This window comes from Globicephala melas, chromosome 11, assembly GCF_963455315.2.
Source record: "Globicephala melas chromosome 11, mGloMel1.2, whole genome shotgun sequence".
Classification (NCBI taxonomy): domain Eukaryota; kingdom Metazoa; phylum Chordata; class Mammalia; order Artiodactyla; family Delphinidae; genus Globicephala; species Globicephala melas.
Window position 1 is genome coordinate 99091254 of NC_083324.2, and position 21884 is coordinate 99113137.

At 43.9% G+C, this 21884-nt stretch overlaps 1 protein-coding gene across 8 annotated transcripts in view; it reads right to left on the reverse strand.

Moving 5' to 3' along the window:
- FARS2 (phenylalanyl-tRNA synthetase 2, mitochondrial) overlaps positions 1–21884 on the reverse strand; it is a 509124-nt gene that overhangs the window by 410470 nt on the left and 76770 nt on the right. For 7 of the 8 annotated variants that reach the window (XM_060308104.1, XM_060308099.2, XM_060308101.2 and 4 more), the window contains exon 4: positions 3176–3232. The exons of the other annotated variant lie outside the window; for it this stretch is intronic. In XM_060308104.1, coding sequence (XP_060164087.1) covers positions 3176–3232 — 57 coding nt within the window. The remainder of the gene's footprint in view (positions 1–3175; positions 3233–21884) is intronic. 8 annotated transcript variants of the gene reach the window in all.

Consider the following 21884-nt stretch of genomic DNA (forward strand, 5'->3'; position numbering starts at 1 on the left):
AAAATGGTGGAAATGGAAGACAGGCAAAGAAGAAATAACATTTATATAACTGGAGTCAGTGAAAGAGGAAAAACAGAACAGCGGAGGAGAAATAATGGGCACCATGTAAAATGGATACCTGAAGAACCGAATATAAGACATATCCTAGTAGAACTATTAGACTTCAAAGATGAAAAGAAAAAATACTCAAGACCTCCAAGCAAAAAGATCAAACAACTTAGAAAGGCAAACCCACTGGACTAGCATCAGACTCTTCAAAAACAACATACAAAAAAGGCAACAATGACCTCACATTTTCAAACTCAGAAAAAAAAAAAAAATGGACCAAGAATTTTATACCCAGCAACGCTGGCCTTTCAGTACCAAGTCTATAGAAAAAGCTTTAAACATACAAGAGCACAGGGAATTTCACATGAATGAGCCCTTTTGAAGGATCCACCAAAGCATGGGCTTTACTCAAGCAACAGATAACTGGGAAAATTTCAAACCCCCCCCCAAAAAAAACTGATGGATAACACATTAATACATGAAATTGCAGATCTGAGACTAAAACAAAGCCAGATATTAAGTTGGAAGATTAAAATATAATTCTTATATATCATGACAAAGTAGAAATAATATAACCAAAAAATGGAAAAAAGAGACAGTGAAAGTGGAATAAACTCATTGGTTTAAGGGCCAAAAATTCAATAGAAAAATGAGAGAAATACATGAACAGACAATTCACCAAATATATATATATATATATAAAAATGACCCTTAAACCTATGAAAATGTATTCAAACAGAGAAATGCATATTAAAACAACACTGACATTATTTTTAAACTGTTGTACTGGTAGAAATTAAAAAGCACGACAACATTCTTTCGGTGAGGCTTGGGAAAAGATGTACTCTCATATACACTGTTGACGGAAGTGAAAATGGGTAGAACCCCTTTGGAGGTAAATTTGTCAATATCCAACAAAACTACATTTGCAATTCACCTCCTGACCTAGTTCTTCTACTTCTGGCTATTCACCCTGAATACACCTCCAGAATTAATATATACGTAATAAGGTTTTCACTGTAGCATTGTTTATAATTGCGAAGTACTGGAAACAAAGAAATGTCCAGACGAAAGAGAGATGTTAAATAAACTATGGTCTACCCATACAATGGAGTACTTAAGAGACCTAATAAAAAATGAGGATGACGTCTCCGAAGTGATATGTAATGATTCTAAGCTACGTGAAAAAAGCAAAGTGCAAAGATCATATATTATATGCTACTTTTTCGAAACTTATTGTGGTACTTTTCATGTAAGAAAGAAGGGAAAATAATAAAATATACATGAACCTGCTCATTCGTATAAAACAAAAATAAACAAACTTCATAGAAATGATGAATCAGAAATGAAAGAGATTCACTGCCTACCAGAAAGTGGGTGGTAGCAGACTGCAGAATGAAAAGAATTGGGGAATAGGATGGAGTAAAAAGAGGAGGTGGTGGGAAGGGGGCAAAGAGAGGAGGGACACTCTTCTAAGTAGACTTTTTGTATAGTTCTGACTTGCGGAATCACATTAAAATTTTATGTACTCAAAAACTTTAAAAAATAATTAAAATCCACCCAGATGTGGTGAAAACTCAAAATGGAATGGGATCAGCAACAATAGAGCCAATTCTACTCTAAACAATGAGATAGCCGCAAGGAAGAGAGTGGAGAAGAAAAGAATTAAGAAAGCAAATTTGAAAAACAGCATTTTAACTGGATATTCTGAGGTTAAAGACAAAATAATCACAGCAAGTACTGTACACTGGATAGTAAACTTTGTTCTGCAGAGGTATGTGTTCACTTTTCTGAAACTACCTTATGTTCATTCAAGAACTGATCAAGTAAGTAAATATATTGTGGGTAAAGGGAACCAGGTTTCTCACAGTCACTGTCAAAGAAAATGGGGAGGGGCTAGAATAAGCCACGTGGTAGTGACTTGGAATTGGAGGCACCCATATGAATTCATGTTTCTAAATACATATACAGATATAGAAACAGAAGTAGGTGTGCATATATTGCCCACTCCTGTCCTTTGAGGGGGACCTAGAAGTGGTGACATCCCAATAGCAATAGCTGTACTCAGGTCTGGGCTTCTAAATACCATTTTTTATTTAAAAAAAAAAAAAAAAGCAGGGCTCCTTAGAGAAATGAATGACTTTCAGGGCTGGGCCAGAGAAAATATAAGATGAACGTGGGACATCATTTGGGGCCAAAAAATGATGAGAACATGTCAAAGGACACTGAAGACTCCTTGAAGAGGTTCCCAATGGCCAAATCTGGGTCAATTTGAGCAACAAAACAAATAATTTTAGTAATGGACCCTAACCCACAAAATAAAGAAATATCCACATGAAACCACGCTAATATAAATGATTACCTTCTCCCATATACATTTATTCAATTAAAGATCGTCGTTAAAGTAAAATTCTAAAAAATAATTTTAAAAGGAATGATGGATAAAGAAAACAACCATCTGACAAACACCAGAGTAGTGATCATTTCAGACAATAATTAGCAATGGATGATAAAGATACTGGGGCAAAATATGATGAGAAAGATGACATCATCTCAAAGTATCTTCCCCCAGGTAGTACAGCTTAGGACAATGCTAAGTAAAAGAAGTCAGTCATTTGAAGACTACTTTTTAAAAACGAATATCTACAGTATTTACAATACATAGGTATAACCAAAAAATACCCATAACGTATACTGAAGACTAAAGTTTGGAAAACTCTGAAAGAAGGAAAAGCAGTAATTCATAACACCCTCAACACAAAACAGCACAGGAGAATAAAACCATGTACACAAGTCAGCTCTTATTTCTAGAGGAAATGTAACATTGGAGCTAGAAGGGACTTAAAGAGAGCAGCCCAGCCAACCCCAAATAAGGAAATGAACTGCAGAGAGGCGAAGACCCAGAGAAGCTAAGATCACTTAGCCAATTAGTCCCCACGCTGGGAATAAATCACTCATCTCAGCCTCGGTTCCAGGGCCCTTAAAGTGGCTGCCTCTCACTTAGCTTTCTGTTTGAGAGACATCCGCTGGTGATAAAATTAAATTAGATTTCCATTAACTGCACACATTAGGCTGTGTCATTTGCTTCTCCACTAGGATTTCTTCTATTTCTCTGACATTTTCTTACGTGTCCTTGCAGAAACCTCAACGACCCAGAAGACGAATTCCACCCCCACTGGAACAGCTTGCAGAAGCCAGGGCAGGTAGTTCACAAATGAGAAAAGAACAGGTGCGGGAAATTAATTCTAATCAGGCTTCAGAATAAAAATAGATTGCAAAAGCCAATTCAATTTAAAATTCAGAAAGCCAAAAGGATTTTTCAAAATGGCCCAGATTTTAACCACACATTTAAAAGCAAATAAAAAGTCAAATGGTCAGAAGAATAACACATCCATGCAAAATCCTATGAGCGGGCAAGTATAAATGGGGCTTGGATGACAGCACAACTTCAAGCAGTTATTTAGGGCTGGTCTGTGGTTCCCAAAGCAGCCATTTTTCTATTCAGCCATTTAGAATTGTCCATTGATCACTGGTTTAATCCATATCGTCCACCTTGCATATTAATGCTAAACAACCCCTCCCCCTCCCTCGCCGCCTCTCTCCGAGTTTCCGTGCAGATGCAACAACCCTGTAACTGACTTCGCCGCAGCTGCTGCCTGGACTACTATTGGCTAACAGTAGCTATTGCTGCCTTCCTGAGAGCTTCCCTTACTTACTCTAGGGCTTCACTTCATCCTCACCACGCTTATTCTCTCCCCATTTCTCAGGTAGGGAACTTGAGGCTTACAGAAGTTAAGTAACTGACCATTGCTGCACAGCAAGTGATGAAGCCTGAATTCAAACCAAACTCTGATTTGTGACCCCATCCTCCAGGCTCCGTGGTTATTTCCACGACAGCATATACATGATCATCTCTTCAGCTTTGGTGTAAAAAGGATCCATGGTCAGATGGATGCGATTAAGAACTGGACAGAAAACATGAGGAGAGAGGAGAAGCCTGGAAGCCTGGCCCCGCACACTGACACTGCTGCAGCACCCTCCACAAAACACTGACGGTTTATCCCAGGCAAGCCATATATTACTGCACAAGGGCCAAGAAATCCCTCAAAGCATGAAAATTAGGGTCTGCCTTTCGAACGCCTTCATATGTGCCAGTGCGTCAGTGTGAACAGTAACTTGAGGGGGACTGCACTAGAACAAACGTTAGCTACGACAGTGTTGCACCAGTAACAGGAAGGGTCTGCGTGGTGGAGGCCACGTGGAGCTCAAGGGCACTATCGGGTGTAGGGAGGCTGGTGACGCTTGGGTCCCTATCAGGACACCAGTGCTTGACGCAGGTTTTCTCAGCCCTGTCCTCCTTATCCAAGGAAGGAAGAGAACCAAAGGAAAACAGCAAGCGAAATGAGGAAAATAACCCCTTTGAGAGCTAGACAAAGAAATAATCCTAATGCAGGTGAGAAAGGGGAAGAAATGCTGCTCAAACCCAAAAGTGGTTCAGAAGGAAAAACCCTCTGGAAGGAAAAGACATGGGTCTGTGATGCTGTTGTTCATTTTATAAAACTCTGAAGGATGACAGAGCACAGAATAATCAAAATAAAACCTGAATTCAAGGAGTCCCTACGTGGCTGCGGATGCACGAGAGCACACGTTCGTTGCATCTTAACTTGACCTTAATGCTGATGAAATAATCCCAGCTCTTCTGCCTGAGATGCTTGGGCTCAGGCAGCAGGTTGGGGGGCCGGCCCAATGCCACAGAGAAAGAACCAGGCTCATCTTCTGAATAACCTCAACAAACTAAGGAAGTACGGGAACAGGAAGCTGGTAGCAGCATCAAGACAACATCTAGGAAGGTGAAAGAGAAACAGATACAATGCTTTCCAGTGACAAAGCACTTCTGCATTAGAACATTAGAACAAATATAATCAGGTCACTCCAACAGCATCTGAAATTTTAACCAGCTGGTCAGCCAGTCAGCCCCTACTTTACCACCAGTCTAGTTAATTCTACATTCATTAAGTCAATCTTCGCCCGAGGTAAGAGAGCAAACGTCTAAAGCCCTAGGAGACAGACCACAACAGCATCCTTACCTGCACAACGTCAAATGCAAGTGCAGGAAACACGAGTAGTGAAGGGATCACCCAAGATAATGTTCACGGAAAAGTGTCACAGGTGATTCAGCCAAACAAAAGAGTGTGAAGTACACAGGCTGAATGAGGTGACAGCAGTGGACTCAGGCATTTTAATAAAGAGGAAGAGGGGAGAAGGAGGAGGACCGGGGGAGGAGGAAGAGATGGAGAAGCAGGACCATGAAAATCTCAACAGCCCCCAAAGGACATTCTGGCCTGCTCATGGGCTTTGTCTTGGAATGAAGCATTTCTGCAAGCTGCTGTTTAAAAACTGTTGGATTTGGCTGTATGACTCTATTTAGAAGGATCCGATTCAAAAGATTACCAGCTTAATTAGACGGGGAAAAAAAATAAAAAACAATAATCTCTGAGTAACAAGGAAAGAGAATCCTTTGGCACTTGAGGAGAGCGTAAGGGGTTCTTTGGGCGGGAAAATAACCGGGCTGGGAAGTGAAAACCTAAAGGTGCTGCGAAATCCAAGAGCCGTCTGCATGACAAACAGGATTTCTTTTTGAAGGATTTTGAGATTTCCAGGTGCTGGAACGTGAGCGCCAGGAGAATTAAGTTCTACCTGGAGGAATGGCTCAGACCAGCAACTCCCGGCTGACAACAAAAAAAGGGACTTGGAGAGAAGGGAGGGGCTCATTTACAAGGTTTTCAGGAGGATTTCACTGCAGATCACATGATGCAAATGCTCTCCTTCTTACTTACAAAATTACCAGCAAACTCCAAGTTGTTCCTGAATGACTGTTACAACTGTACTTTAGCAGGAACTAGAAGGGGATCCTAGGTCTGTGTTCGGCTGAGTGGGACATGAGACCAGAGAGGGCACTAGTGAACACACACATAATTTTAACCAGAAGAGACTTTTTTATTTCAAACTGTATAGATTGTCAATTACAGGCCAGCATAAAATCAGTGCTATCTAGAGGCACAGAGGATAAAGGGCTGTTATCACTGGCGATGATACACCACCTTTTCACCGAAAGAAAAGAGTCTTTTCATTATTTATCGTCCATGCAACCATTTTTAAAAAAAGATTTCTGTCTAACAAACTGCATTTACTATGTAATAACACTTTTTAAATAATATAACTGACATCAGGGTCATATTGACTTGATAAAATTCCAGGTGATATTTATTTTCCTCTGCAGCATTTTTCTTTTCTGCATCCATTGTATGATTTCTGCAGGAGATAAGAAACAGGGTTTAGGACAAAACAATCCCAAAAACACAGGGAGGGAGGCCATTCAAATTATTGGTTCGACTCAAGTTTCTGAATCATGAGTAAACAAGAGTTCCTCCCACTGTCAAAGGTAACTGAAAAGGCCATAGCAAGAAGGTTTGGAAATAAAGAAATAAAATATAGGTAATTCTTCAAAAATTGATTCACCCACTGTGACAAATATACCAGACTCATGTAAGACTTCACCAACAGGGGGACTGGGTGTGGGGTACACGCGAACTCTGTACCTACGTTGCAATTTTTCTGTAATCCGAGAGCTCTTCTAAAATTAAAACTTTATTACAAAATTGAATGTAGGGGATGTACACTCCTCTGACTGAGGCCAGCATGCTAAACGACACGAAAGCCCGAAGAGCAGCCTTTCACACCATCACTGCAGAGGAAGACAACCAGCACGATTTCTAGCCCACTCAGGAGCAGCAGGACGGCTCTGGGGAGCAGGCAGGACCGCCAGGGTCAGGACCGTTGTCATGGTGCCCTGAACAGAGCAGAGGCTTCGTGCATTTCTTCTTGATGACGTGGTTCATTCAGAACCGCCTCTACAGGCACGTGCTGAGTCCAGAAGCAAACCCTGAAGTGCTGTTCTCTCCAGTGAACTTCAGCAAGCACTCAGCCACACATCTCCCTCCTGCAGAGGTCCTACACCCACACTGCGTCACCAGAGGAAAGGCTTTGCCTTCTTCCTTCCTGAGAAGAGAGAGGTCATCAGATAAGACCCCCACTTCCAGCCTCCCATTCCCGCCCCTAAATGCACCTGCCATGCAGCCATGCTGCAGTCCTTCAGGCCCACCTCCAATTAAAAAACAAAAACAAAACGTGCACCCTCTCCCGTCCAGCTCTAGGCGCTACTGACGCCCCTGCAATGACACCCTGTCCACACACTTCTCACTGAGAAATCCTCCCACGTCTCCTGCACCTCTAACCTCTCTTCTGGCTCCTTCTCCTTAGTAAACATGGTCAGTTCTTCTCTTTACACAACAGTCCACAAAAGAAACGAAACTGCCTCTCATCCCATCTCTTGCTACGACGACCCTTCCCCTCACAGTTAAGCTGGTCACTCTTCCTTGGTCCTCCTAACAGCCTCCCTTTCCTTCCTCTGCGTCACTAAACATTTCTATTCCGCGGGCCTCCTTTTCCTCTTGAACACGCCTTAGTCTGCCGACTGCCCGAGATGAACGGGGCTGAAGCACCCACACGCGATGGAGCGTAAACCTGCATCTCCATCCCAGACGCGCACGCCCGCACCTGCCCACCAGACATGTCCGTGTGCAAAGCCTCCACCTAAACATGTCCCAAAGTCCACTAACTCTCCTGACCCCCACTCCAAAACACTTCTCCCCGCGTGACCCTTAACTCTGGGAGTGGTACCCAGAAGGCAGCCCAAAAGAAATTTTCAGTGGCTTTTCCCTTTCTCTCACTTGCCCACACGCAGCCACCAAATCCAGTAAATCCCACATCACCCCTCAAGTTCACCCTTTCCTATCTGGCACCTGTGCCATTTCGTGGGCTTGCCCTGCATCGGTTCTTCGATGATTATACATAATCTAGTCTCCTCAAATCCAGTCTTGCCCTACGCTGCTCCATTCCACAGGCTGCTATGCAGATTTCTCTAAAATGCCAAACTGAGTACATCCCTCTTATGCTTAAAAATTACTTAAGACTCCTCATTCTTTTTAAACTAATGCTCAGACTCCAAAAATTTACGTTGAAGGCCCTTCAAGAACAGTTCATACCTCTCTCTCCAGCTTCCTCGCCCATCGCTCCTCCGAGCCCCAGCCACGCCACTAGACACGCTGCAGGGATTCATCACACTCTGAGTCTCCGTGCCTTCAAATCTGCTACTCCCATTACCTGGAACACGGCGCCCCCTTCCCTGCCGGGATAACTTCAAATTCCTCTTGAAGATTCTTTGGTAAGCCTTCCACGATTACCCCAGGGATAAAGATTTCCTTCCTCTGTGCCCTGGCCATATCTCTTTCCCAGTGCCGACTGCGTGGTGTAGACCTTCTAGTTCATCTGTCTCTCTCCCTAGGCTGTCCACAAAGCAGTGGCACGTAGTCAGGATCTTACTTTATAACAGTCCTGTTTACGATGAGGTTCCTAAGAAAACATGGCATCCAATCTATATCCAGTTCAGCTCAACCCAAACCTGTCACTGAGCAGATCATCTCTGAGCCCCAGAGACAAGCCATTCACCTGGAGAGTGGCAGAAAAAGCCTGGAACTCTGATGAATACAGCCTCATCTGTCTGGCAGGCCCACTGCTTATTAATTCTTGGCTCGCAGACAGAGAAATAAGTAAGAATCACTTCTAAAAATAAGCACATCCACATATCTTACCACAGGAACTCCCAAGCCTTCACGTACCCTGAATGCGGCAGGAGAAATTCAATTACGTTATTCAAATCCAACTAAAGCATTTCGGCAAATAGTAAGTATTCAAATCACTTCGGAGGAAGGATTGGGATGTCTCAGTGAGATGAACAGACAGACATATTAAAGGGATAGCAGACTCCTCCAAGTGGATTTCAGCTGCTAATTTCAGTTTTTAATTTCTTTAAACAACTAGGCCCTAAATGAAATCTTCTACGGCTCATTATTTGGGAAGGCCTGTGTTTGAAAGGGCCGCCTTGAGTACAGCTCCATCCTGGGGTCTCTGTGGGCAGTCCGTTCCTGGTTCAGCTAACTGATACTGACTCCGTTTTGCCCTTGCCTGGATTTCTGGTGCTACGCCGCAGGCCGGTTAATCAAGGTGCAGAGCGGAGCGGCGAGGAGGCGCCTGCCGAGGCCGCGCTCCCCGGACAGCAGGGCGCATCTCTCCCGCTGCTCCCTCATCTCCCGGACGCCAGACTGGTGCCAGGGCGGTCATGGGAAGACGGGGCAGTCGACTTCCGTGACGAAAGCTGCTACACAAACACCCTGGAGGTTGAAAAGCTACTTCTGCCAGGCAGCTGAACGCGCGCTGGCTGCCGAGGGTGCTACAAAGACCGAAGCTCAAGTTCCAAGTGATTTCCGTCCAACCCTTCTCAGGAGCCCCACCCCAGACCTTCTCAGGAGCCCCACCCCAGACCTTCTCAGGAGCCCCACCCCAGACCTTCAGGCGCAAACTCAAACAGGTCCTCGCCGAGCGGCACGGTCTTTCCAAATCTCCCCTCACTCAAGCCTCCATGAGCGAAAACTCAGGTTGAATATATCACAGAGGCTGTTCAGTTCCTCAAGGACGCGTGTTCCCGAGAAGCCAGTGTCAGGAAGAGCCTGGGGACAGCAAGTTACACGCCTCCACGGGGCCGTTTCCCTGGCACGCGGGAGGCTGCTCCCTGCAGAAATGTCATGACCACCATCAGCGAGTGACCTCTGCCTCCTGGGTGTTCTGTACATCCAGCTGTTTGGCTGGCTTTTATTAACTCCGACCCATGATGAGGAGTGTGTTTTTCAGCACTTTTCTTCTCTTACGGGTTCTCCCAGGGGTACCAGTGGGAGAAGGATGTAGATTCGTACTCTGCCAAGCTCTGGTCTATACAGAGGACACATCAGAAACCTCAAAGCGGGGAACTTACACGAAGCCGCACGCGAACCACACGAGAGCTTAGAGGTCTGGATGTGTTGACGCAAAAACCAACAGTGGTGACAACACCGCGTCCTGAGCAAACTGGTTCTCACGACAACCGCCATTTAACAGAGGAGGAAAGTTCGCCCATTCTGCTGCCGACTTTGAAATCGTGGTCTCTCATCACCCTCTGCCTAGGCCATGACGACAGATGACACAGAGAAAGAGACTGCATTTTCCTCTTCAGATGGCTGAACAGCTCGTTTGTGACATCAGTGGGTGAAGCATAACAGGACCAAGTGAGGCTCTGTCGAAATTCTGTCACCTCCTCTCAAGGAAGATGACAGAAGACACACTACTAACCAGTCCACGGAAAAGACAGCAGTGGCTTGAAAAAAAAACAGATCAGACCTAAAACGTAGGACCCACGAGGTCACTGATTCATGCTGATGATACACAGGTAGACGTACACTTAACCAGGCATCTATTTTTAAGATAACTATGGCAGGGGCGGGGGGGGTGGGGAGTGGTTCTGACACTTGCTGAGCGTCTCCAGCTCATCAGCTACCAGCCAGGCTCTCCAGCCACACTCGGGAGTGGTCCTTGTGTCAACTAAGGAAACGGAGGCTCCAAGTGGCTGAAGACTCATCTCAGGCTGTGGACAGTGAGGTGCAGAGCCAGGACTGGACTCCCCGGAGCTGGTGTCATTTCCAGGGTGGCAGGCACTGCTCCCAGAAACATTTTCCGTAAATGATGCCAAGGCCCACAGCTGGCCTCCAAGAGCCAGGACCCAAAAGTTCACGTCCTTTACTCAGTCCCGATCGGCGAGAAGTGCACAGTTCCACACTTCCACACTGTCGTGTATGAATGAAGGCTACTTACTAGGAACTGACCAAGTGGTTTACGAGGACTGTCTAAAATGCGGCGTCTCTAGGACAAAGCTGCGGCGGCATCAGAATTGCCCAGGGGCTGGGTGCCCACTGCAGTCTGCTGCCCAGGACTGTGACGGGCCATGCTGTGTCCACTTATCGGGGCCACGGGGTCCTCAGGTATCTGGTTGAACATTATTTCTGTATGTTTCCATGAGCGCGTTTCTAGATGAGATTAACATTTGAATCAGCTGACTGAGTACGGCAGAAGGCCCTTCCGATGTGAGTGGGCTTCACCCATCTGCTGAAGACCTGAATAGAAGAAAGGCTAAGAAAGAATTCTTTCCCTCTGCCTGACTGTCTTTGGGCTGGGACACCAGTCTTCTCCTGCCTTCACACTTGGATTCAGACTGAAACTCTACCGTTGGCTCTCCTTGATCTGGACTTCTCAGCCTCCATGAGCAAGTGAGTCACTTCCTTATAATAAACCTCTTAGTATAAACCATCTCATCTCATCTCTCTCTCTACACACACACACACACACACACACACCCTCACACACACACACACACCCTCACACCCTGTTGGTTCTGTTCCTCTGGAGAATCCTGATTAATACAAATGGACAACACCAAAAACCCCTGGAACACATTTGAAAAGTTGGAATCACCACAATTCACAAGAAGAAAATTATCACTAGATCTTCAATGGTGTCGTGGGTTGGCTGTAGATTTTGAATGCTGGTAGAACCTTTCAACCAAAAATTATTATTAGTTGTATTGTTATAGATGAATTTATTGTGGGTTGTTTAATAAACACTACACCATATGTGATGGAATCAACACCTAACAACTAGATGTTAAAATTATATTTAAGGGACTTCCCTGGTGGCACAGTGGTTAAGAATCTGCCTGCCAACGCAGAGAACACAGGTTTGAGCCCTGGTCCGGGAAGATCCCACATGCCGCGGAGCAACTAAGTCCAGGCACTACAACTACTGAGCCTGCGCTCTACAGCCCACAAGCCACAACTACTGAGCCCGCATGCCACAACTACTGAAGCCCATGTGCTCTAGAGCCCGTGAGCCACAACTACTGAGCCCATGTGCCACAACTACTAAAGCCCATGCACCTAGGGCCCATGCTCCGCAACAAGAGAAGCCGCCACAACGAGAAGCCTGCGCACCCCGATGTAGAGTAGTCCCTGCTTGCTGCAACTAGAGAAAGCCCGTGCGCAGCAACAAAGACCCAACACAGCCCAAAATAAATAAATAAATCTGTATTTAAAAAAATTATATTTAAGACACTGTAGTTCAAATAAGAATCATTTACACCACTACTGCCAAAGCTGATGGACAGTATTCTACATGGACCCAATGCCAAATTCCCCACAAAATGACACAAGATTGCTACCACAGAGTTCTTTTTGCACTGAAAAGAGTTGGGGCAACTCAACTGAGGGGTCTTTCCCTTCATCTAAGAGTCCATGTCCTAAAAATATTGAGAGATATATCACCTTGGAGATGGTAGCCCAAATTCCCTTTGAAAAACAGTCTCTCACTCAAGATCCTTTTGTGAGAAAGTTATTTTTTCCATTTGTCTGGTATAAATCCTTCCTGTTTTAAGCCTTGGTCATGAACCTGAAATAACACATATAACTAATTACTAAACCCTAACACGGGTCACCTCCTCTTGGGCGTGTGATAAGATCTGTTCCCCACAAGATCCACGCTCTCGACTCTGTACCTGAGTCCAGTCGCCAGGTAGCTGTCTGCCTTGCAAGCTTTCTAAACATAGAACAACTACTGCCATTTTTTGGATCTGGAATGTTCCCTGCCCCAGGAGAGAGACTCTCAGACTTACACAGAAATCTCTCCTTTGGCTTCCCCAAATACACTCAACCCAGCCTCCAGCTCTAGGCAGCCTGTGACGCTTAACTCCTGACTTCAGCCTGACCCTCGAATCACCCCGACAGCTAACATCCAGTCATTCCCAAGTTAGGAGGCATTCTCTGCCTTCCTACGGCTAACTTAACCCTAACGTCTGCTGTTCATGTAATGCACCACCAAACACAATCCCAGCACGGTAACGTGACCCAAGGGAAGTATTACAGAGAAGCAGCAGAAGTGGGAAGAGAGAGTGGCTGAGAGAATAAAGAAGAGACTTTTCCAATTTACTACAGACTCAGGCTGGAAATCAGCAACGTGGAGACTGAAGCGGCTCCTTGACTCTCGTCTAATTTCATCATCTCATCCGGGTGCCTAGAGCACCTCTTAAGCTACGTATATACAGAGTGTGTGTGTATCTGCGGAGGGTGTCCAAACCTCTCAGCAGATTCTCAAACGGTAAAAGAAAAATGCTGGAAATCATTGCTCTGATGAAATGCTACCAATTCACATACAACACTGTACAAAGTCTCTATAAAGCTGGAAAACAGTATGGTGTTTAGATGACGTATCCAGTTTAAGAAAACCCTACTTTATCTTTCAAATTCATTCATGTTAACAAGTTTACAACTTCACAGAGACCTACCCCAGGCTGAGTCAGGAGCATGGCATTAGGCAAAGCCTCAGAAAGAGGCTATTTAAAGTACCAGCTAAAGAGCAGGTGTCACCTTGTACGTCCAAGGGTAGACTCAGGGATCTGGACACGCAGTCCGACGGGATGTGAGCGTCACGGGCTGCTGGCCCGTCGGAGGCCGACGAAGAACACTCCAGCCCGTCACCGCCCACTGGCACGGACCAAGCTGAAGACGTGAAATTCCACCACCATCCACACAACAGCTTCAGGAATGGGCACCAGGCCAAGAAGCAAGGTGTGAAGTCTACCTTGAAAGAGTATAACATCGCTGTGAAAATATTTCTGCTGCTTTCACACAACACTTGAGCTAGTACAAAAAACACTGCTATTGTAATTATGTGGACTCAGTAAAACCCAGCGAGGCCCTCTTGGCCTCCAACAGCGAATGGAGAATAGACACGGTAAGAGTTTTCTTGAGATCCTGGAGGACTGAGATAGAAGATACTCATCTGTTTTTCTCTAGATGCTGTGTTGGTTCAGAAGCATGAGCTTTTATCCTTCAAACCATCCCCCATCCTTTATACGTTCCATGTACTAAGAACAAATAACTAGAGGGCTTCCCACCACCTAAATTATATTCAGAAACCTTGAGTTACCATCAAGGACAAATGCCTTTGCCTCCTTAAATGTGACCTTCCCTAGCCACTCACTGATGGGGGGAATAACAGCCTGTCTCCCTGAAGCCTTCCAGATATTCAGGAAAGGGAGCCAGCTGACGGTTGCCTCTGCGCCACAAACAACCCTGCATCGACTGCTCGCGAAAACTGAGTTGGGCCCTTTAAATATTCATCCTCTGCCAGTTGGCGCAGTGCTGAGCTGGCCCAGCAGAGGTGCTGGAGAGACCCTGCGAGCGGCCTCTGGCTGGTTCCCCGCGCCTGTGCCCTTCGGAGCGGACAGCGGCAGCCACCCCCCAGGACTGCCCCTCTTGGGCGGTTTCACAGCACAGTGCTTCCTGCAAGACACCTCCCCCGAAACAGCTTCCCCTGGCACCTCAGAAGCAGATTTCCAGCAAATTCCAGAGGGTGGATGTCCAGCGATTCTATCAGCATGAAACCACTACCAGCTTGGTGCCCCTCGGGAGCCACAGACGGGGGTGCGGGGGTCGGGTGGGGGGAAGCTCTTTCCTTGGGGCTCAGCCTCAGGCTGGGGGCGTCAGCTGCTCCTGCAGCTGCTAGTCCCACGCCCTCTAGAGTTCTCTTCTTACCCGCCAACCCCGCATCCCCCTATTCTCTGTGTTACACTTAATAATCCTGTATATTAAGCTTGCCCTGATCGAGTCACAGGCACTCACTGCCTTGCAATCCAGCCCTGACTGATACACCTGCTCCTTGGGAAGCCTGGGGCAGGAGAAACAGCTCTGAGAGTGAAAAGCTGAGGGGTGAACCGCCACGCACTTGACACTGTGAGCTGCCATGTTTCGTAGAGCGGACGTCGGCAGAACGAGGGAGGCATTCGAATACCACGTTCACCAACTGCTACTCAGTGCAGGACCCTGGGTTAGAGAAAGGACAAGGCACAGGGAAGAAAGAGCGACCTTTTAGGCACTGACTGGCCAGTTGGAGAAATCAGATATACGCAAACGAGCAGCTCCAGGCAGTAAGTGCTGACAGCTCCCCGAGGTCATGGACAGTAAGCCACGGGTCAGTGTCGGGGCCTCAGGCTGAGAGGCCACGCGTTCTGACCTTGTCATAAGCAAGAACTAATTATCTGCACAGGCGCTGCGCCACAGAAAACAGAGACCAGGCTCGCTTTAAACCCCCCTCTGCCCCCCAGTAACCGGGTGTTACCCAAGTCCAACATATCGTGGGTCCTGGCTGTGACCAGCCACCTTTTACTTCACTGTCAAGAGATATACCAGAGTAAACATTTGGGTAGAGAAAAAGAATTTTAAAACAGAAAAGCCATTTCAGTGCAAGTGTGTCTCTGACAGGGGGAGTCCTTCCTAAAAGACTTTCAGGAAGAGATTAGGGAAACATGGTGACTATAATCTATCAAGGCCAAATAAAAACGCCTTCAATAAAGCCCACTCCACATGAGGCTATTAAGGAAACCCAATCACCACATGGTGGAGAATAAAACCTGTCATTCACTGAAGGACAGAAGAGTGATTCGGGTAGAGAGCAAGAAGAAAGAGACTGTGCTTGGATCACCACAAGACTGACACTGGGGGAGCCCGGGAAAAGCAGCCCAGGAACAGTAGGGTTCTAATGAACCATCTGTAAAGTGGGAGAGAGTATCAAAGGGAGAAAAATAAAATTTTCTAATGATAAATGAGAGTGGTTTTCTAACAAGGATGGACCACGATAGAGGCTAAAGGGGTTGTTTGTAATGAAGGATGTCTACACCAGGATTGAGCCATTGCAGACAAGTCTATGGAGAAGTCCCTTACCCGCACTCCTACAGGGGGAAACGGGGAGCAACAGTGATCACTTATAAAAAGGGGCATGGGATAGGATATGAACCTCACACAGACATCGTGATCAAGTAGTATATAGCAATCGCTGTGGTCAAAATTATAGCAAAAGCTTACTTCTCAGGACTTCCCTGGTGTCACAGTGGTTAAGAATCTGCCTGCCAACGCAGGGGACACAGGTTCAAATCCTGGTCCAGGAAGATCCCACATGCCACAAAGCAACTAAGCCCGTGCACCACAACTACTGAGCTTGCACTCTAGAGCTCATGAGCCACACCTACTGAGCCCATGTGCCACAACTACTGAAGCCTGCGTGCCTAGAGCCTATGCTCCGCAACAAGAGAAGCCACCGCAATGAGAAGCCCGTGCACCACAACGAAGAGTAGCCCCCGCTCACCGCAGCTAGAGAGAGCCCACGTGCAGCAACGAAGACCCAATGCAGCCAAAAAAAAAAAAAACTAATAAGAAAAAAAAGCTTACTTCTCTATACAGCTTCATTTATCTCTTCTATGAAAATATGCTCCTTTGTTTCTGTGTGAATATTCATGAATCATATTATAAAATATTTACAACTTCTCCATAACATCACCACATCTTCAGTTATTAAGACCTAAAGTTTTGTATTTCGTAGACCAGTAAAAATTTCAAAAAATTCAAGGCAGACAAAAATAAATAAATAAATTTACCCAAAAAAATGAAAGAAAGGGGGGAGGGGAGAAGGGGGAAAGGAAGGAAGGGAGGAAGAAACATAGCATTTAGAATTTTTTTTTACAATAATGAAGACGGGACTAGGCAGGAAGGAAGGCTCAGCATGAATAAACTATCACTTGCACAAGTGTATGTAATAGAAAGACTCTGGATAACACCGACCCAGAGGAAATCATCAAACAGGGATAGAGACACGGAGGAAACAAAGCCTCTGCAGCCAAGAGTGGAGAGTAAACTGCAGAATGTCTGCCCCCTGCCCACCCCCTGCCCACCCCGTGCATTCGCAGGCCCCCTGAACAGGGCACCACCAGCGAGACAGGACAGGCATCTCCGGAGACCAAAGGAAAGTGGAGCTTCTTCGAGCACTGGTCCAGGTGTGTACTTTTTAATTAATATATTTAAATCAGATTAAATAGGTACAGGATTCATATGGGCTCCCTCCAGTGGGTCCAGCAAACACATGAAATCTGCTATCTTTAATGTCTCAATAAATGTTTTCCAAAAATTTAGTTTCGAAGCTATAGAACAGTGGTTCTCAAACTTTTCAGTCTCAGAGATCCTTCTACGCTCCAAAAACTCCATAACATCTTGATTCCTTTGCAAACACTGGTGACGCCTGTGCCACCACCACTCGCCCTGCCTTCACCTCACAGGAAATCACTGTCTTGCTTTCGGTGTTTATCGTTCCCATGTACTTTTTTCACACCTACCTACAAATTTATGTAACAAAAAAACTGTGGTACCTACATATTTATGCAACAAAAAAACTGTGTGGCTGTGGTGTGCATGCATGCGTGTGTGTGGAGGAGGAGCTGGAGCTAGTGCACGCAGACAGAGAGCGAGAGGGAAGGAGCACAGACTAAGCACACAGTGAGAGCACGTATTGTTGGGCACATTTTGAAATACCTATTAGAAAGATATCCTAGTTCAGTATCACTCATAATTTATTTGCTTCTCTCAACGTTTTATTAAAACCTCATCCAAGTTGACATGGTACCTCTAGTTTATTTATGTTAACTGCTGTGAAGCACTCAATGCACAATTAGAGCCCATTGTCCTTTATTTGTAACAACTAGAAGAAAAATGCCAGATCCCAGAGCGCACAATTTGAGAAAGAAAAAAAAAAAAGGAAAACTACCAAATAACTCTACAAAGTGGTGGCAACTACATACGCTCCCCGTCGAAGGGTGTAAGATTTATGGTTCCTCTAGATACTCGGTATTGTCAAGATTATTAAATTTTGCTAATCTAATCGGTTTGTAAGAATATCTGGTTGCTTTAATTTGCATTTCCTTATTTACCGATAAAACCGATCCTTGTTTACTGGCTGATCTCATGCTTCTTCCATCAACAGGCTGTTAATGTTCTTTGCCCATTTTTCTTTCTTAAAAAAAAATTACACGATCAATTTATAAAAAGGGTATGTCATTTTAAATAGTAATAAAAGCACATACGTGTTTGCTCACCACCCATATCCATTTTCAGAAAAGAGAAAAGTACCAAAAACTTTGCAGCCCCTTGCATGCCCGTACCTGATCACAATCCCCTGCCACTCCTTGTAGAGGTAACAACCAAACTTAATGTTTAAATTATTCCCTTGCTTTCCATAACTTGTCCACACATGCACAAACCCCAAAATAATATATTGGTTAGCTCTGCCCATGTCTTAAACTTTACATAAATGCAATCATACAATGGCAGCTTTTAAAACTTTCTTTGCCTAATGCTACTTTCTATGTTCATTCATGTTAATGTATTTGGTTGTGATTTATTCATTTTCACAGATATATGAATACCATACCACATTGATAGTGCTATGAACATTCTCATCTATCTGCTGATAGAAGCACTCAAGACGCATCTGAACTACACACTTGAGAGTGGGGTTCCAGGTGTGGGTTTTATACTCCCTCAGAGCATTCTCACGGCTCCACATATCGGCCAACTCTTGGTATTTCAGATTTTTTCCTACTGGATTCTTTTTATCATACTGCGACCTTTATATTTGATCAACACTAACCCTTTGTTAGTTATATGCACAGCAGATTTCTCCACCCAGCCTGATGCTTGCCTTTTAACTTTCTTTAAGAATTCTTTTATTAGGTGTTAAGTTTTACCTTAACGCAGTCAACTTTAAAATTTTTCTTCCACTAAGGATTTTTCTTGTTTAGGAATTCTCGATTTAAGAGACTGTGTTCTACCCACAAGGTGATAACAATAATCTCTTGTATTTTCTTCTCAAGTTTTGAAGACTTCCTTTTCACAAATGGATTGTGAAACCATCCAGAGTTGAATTTTGCATTTGGTGTGAGGTAGAGACCAAGTGTTCTTTCCTCTACAGACAACTGTCTCAGAGCAATTCATGTGGAATCCATCATCTCCCCACTTATTAACATCACTTCCATTTTATAATGAAAACGAACTCCCAAATATGAGGAGAGCTGTTTCAAAGTTCTCTATTTGACTAAACTTGTGCCAATGCAAAACCACCTTAATAACTGGAGCATTATGATTCTTGATGCTTGGTAAGGCATGTCCCCTTACACTGGTGCGCTTAAATTTTTTTCTGGCTATTTGTAAACTTGCTCTTCCTATAAATTTGAAAATCAGTCCTTCAACTTCTGCAAAACACGCAGTAGACATTTTTATTAGATTTACGATGAATTTATAGATTGATTTTCGGAAAGCTGTCATCTTCATGAATCTAGGAACATGGTATATCGTTCCTTTGTCTCTCCTTCCTTTCCTTTGTCTCTTCTTCCTTTACGTCTTTTAATAATATCTGATAATTTTATCTACAAGTATCTTGAACATCTTCTGCAACAATGATACCTAGATTCTTTGAAGTTTTAGTTGATGTTATGAATAAAATCTTTATTCCATTTTATTTTCTAACTGGCTATTACCTGTAGATAAGAAATGTATTTTTGTATATTGTCTTTGTATCCAACAGCACTGCTGAACTCTCTTATTAGCACTAATAATTGATCTGGATATCTATTCAATTTCCTAGGTAGCCCATCATGTCATCCATAAATGAGGCAGCTTTATCTCATGTTTCCCAATGCTTAGATCTTCATTTCTCTTTCTGGTTTACTGCATAAACTAGAACCTCCCACACAGTGATGGCAAGCAACCCTGAATTGTTGCTAATTTGATGGGACTGTTTATAATGATTCACCACTAATCATGTTGTATGCTGTGAGTGCTTGACAAATATCATTCATAATGTTAAGGAAGTTCCCTTCTGTTCCTAGCTTGCTAAAAGTTTTTATCATATTAATGTCATCAAATGCTTTTTTAACGTCCTAAAACATTAAATGCCACCAAATGATTTTCCCACATCTACTGAGGTGATCACATGCTTTTTCCCCTTGTATCAGTTAATATCATACAATGTAATACATGCATAGTAATAATGTGGTAGGACACAATACTCCAACAAATTACATTTGCAAACATTTCATTTAATAATTCTGTACCTGTTCATTAGAAATGAGAATAATCTGTGTTCATAAAGATGAAACCTCTAATATTATCTTTTTTATCTAATTTGTTATTAACAAGTCTAACATGAAATGAGTTTGATAGGTCCCTCTTTTTCTGTTTTTTGAGAAAGACTACAAGTCTTTCAGATTTTATAAAACCTCACAGTAAAATCATCTCAGAATGATGGAAGAGAGGCTATTAATTCTAGATTTAATCGGTTTCAGTTTTCTACTGAATGTAACCTGTGCTCACGCTCTAGTGTTTAGTATCTCCCGCCTCCCGTTATTTTTTTAATCTTAACTGTTGTCTTCCCCGTGAAACCAGGGACCTCCTCGTGACTGTGTGATACCTTCTTACAGCCCCGGATCCCAGGTCATGTTCAGCAAAATTTTTTTTTTTTATTGACAGACTGACTGATCCCAACGTTTTCCTTCAGTCTTTTTCTTCGAACTTTTATTAGGAAAATTTCAAACACATGCAAAAATAGAAAGGATAATGTTGGATTCATCATGTATCCAACACCCGGCTTCAATAATTGACAATTCATGACCAATCCTCTTACATTCATCCCCAGACACCTACCCCTCATTATTTCGAAGAAAATCCAGACATCATTTTGCTCACGTGTATTTCAATATGTATCTCTGAAAGAGAATGACTGTATAAAAATACACTACCATTGTTATACCTTAGAAAAGTAAAAATAAAGAACTCCTTAAATTCAAATATTCAGTTGGTGTTCAAATTTCCAATGGTCTCAAATCTTTTTTCTTGAAAGGTGTTTTCTCTTGATAGGATCTACACATTGTGAGTGATTGAGATCTGTCCTTTTAAGCTATAGGCACCATCTACTGTTTTCCCCTTTTGTTTTCCTTGCTTTTATTTGAAGAAACTGAATCATTTATCCCATAGAGCAGTGCTTCTCAAACTGTCTACGGTAAAGAGACAGTTTTAGATTTCTAATCGGTCTCGAAATGATACACGGTGCTACTGCACAAAACCACCACCCAGACTGAGCACATGCAGCTCACCAAGAGCATCTGGGAACACCTGGACCAGTCTGCATGCAGATCCACATAAGTCCTCTGACAACAGGCTTGACTATGACGGTCTAAACATTTCTAATCACTTACTTCTGATTCTTGTACTTATTTCATTATGGAGATCTCATCTTGAGGAACACTGCTGTAGAATTTTGTCAGGCTGGATTTTGCTTATCATATCTACATGGTATAGTTTACTGTGTTTCTCTGTCCTCTGTATCTCCTATAAATTTGGTTGTTGGATCTAGCTATTTGAACTGATTTAGGTCCAAAGTTTTGGGCAGGACTTCACAGGTGGCATTGTATTCTTCCATCAGGAGACACGTAAGTCTGGCTGCCCCGCTTTCTGTGATGGTAGTGGCCACTGGTGAACAGTGTTACCACCAGGACTTAATGTCAAACCCCTCTAGTCAATCTGGTTCCCACAGTTTGTTCTCTGGGAGACTCCTAAGGAAGTTCTCCTCTTCTCAGCCCCCAGCTTCCCCCACCGCCTCAGTTTCTGACACAGTGCAGATCTGCCAGCCAGCGGTGAAGCGCTTAGCGAGACGCTGTCAGCCAGGGTGTTGGGGAGTTGTGTGTGGTTTGGGGTTCTGCTATTCCAGGTGCTGTGTCTGTTTTGTAAGACTTGGGACTACTAAAAACTATACAACCCAATTCCCACTTTTGAGAACAATGTTGTTTGCTTTTAGCAGGGTTTTAATTTTTCTTAATAATATATTTAAAATGAAATGTACGGCCCGTACTTTTTTTCGCTGCATCCTGTCCATTTTGCTTTATTAACGTTAACTGTGATGGTACAACTTAAGTGGGTCGACCA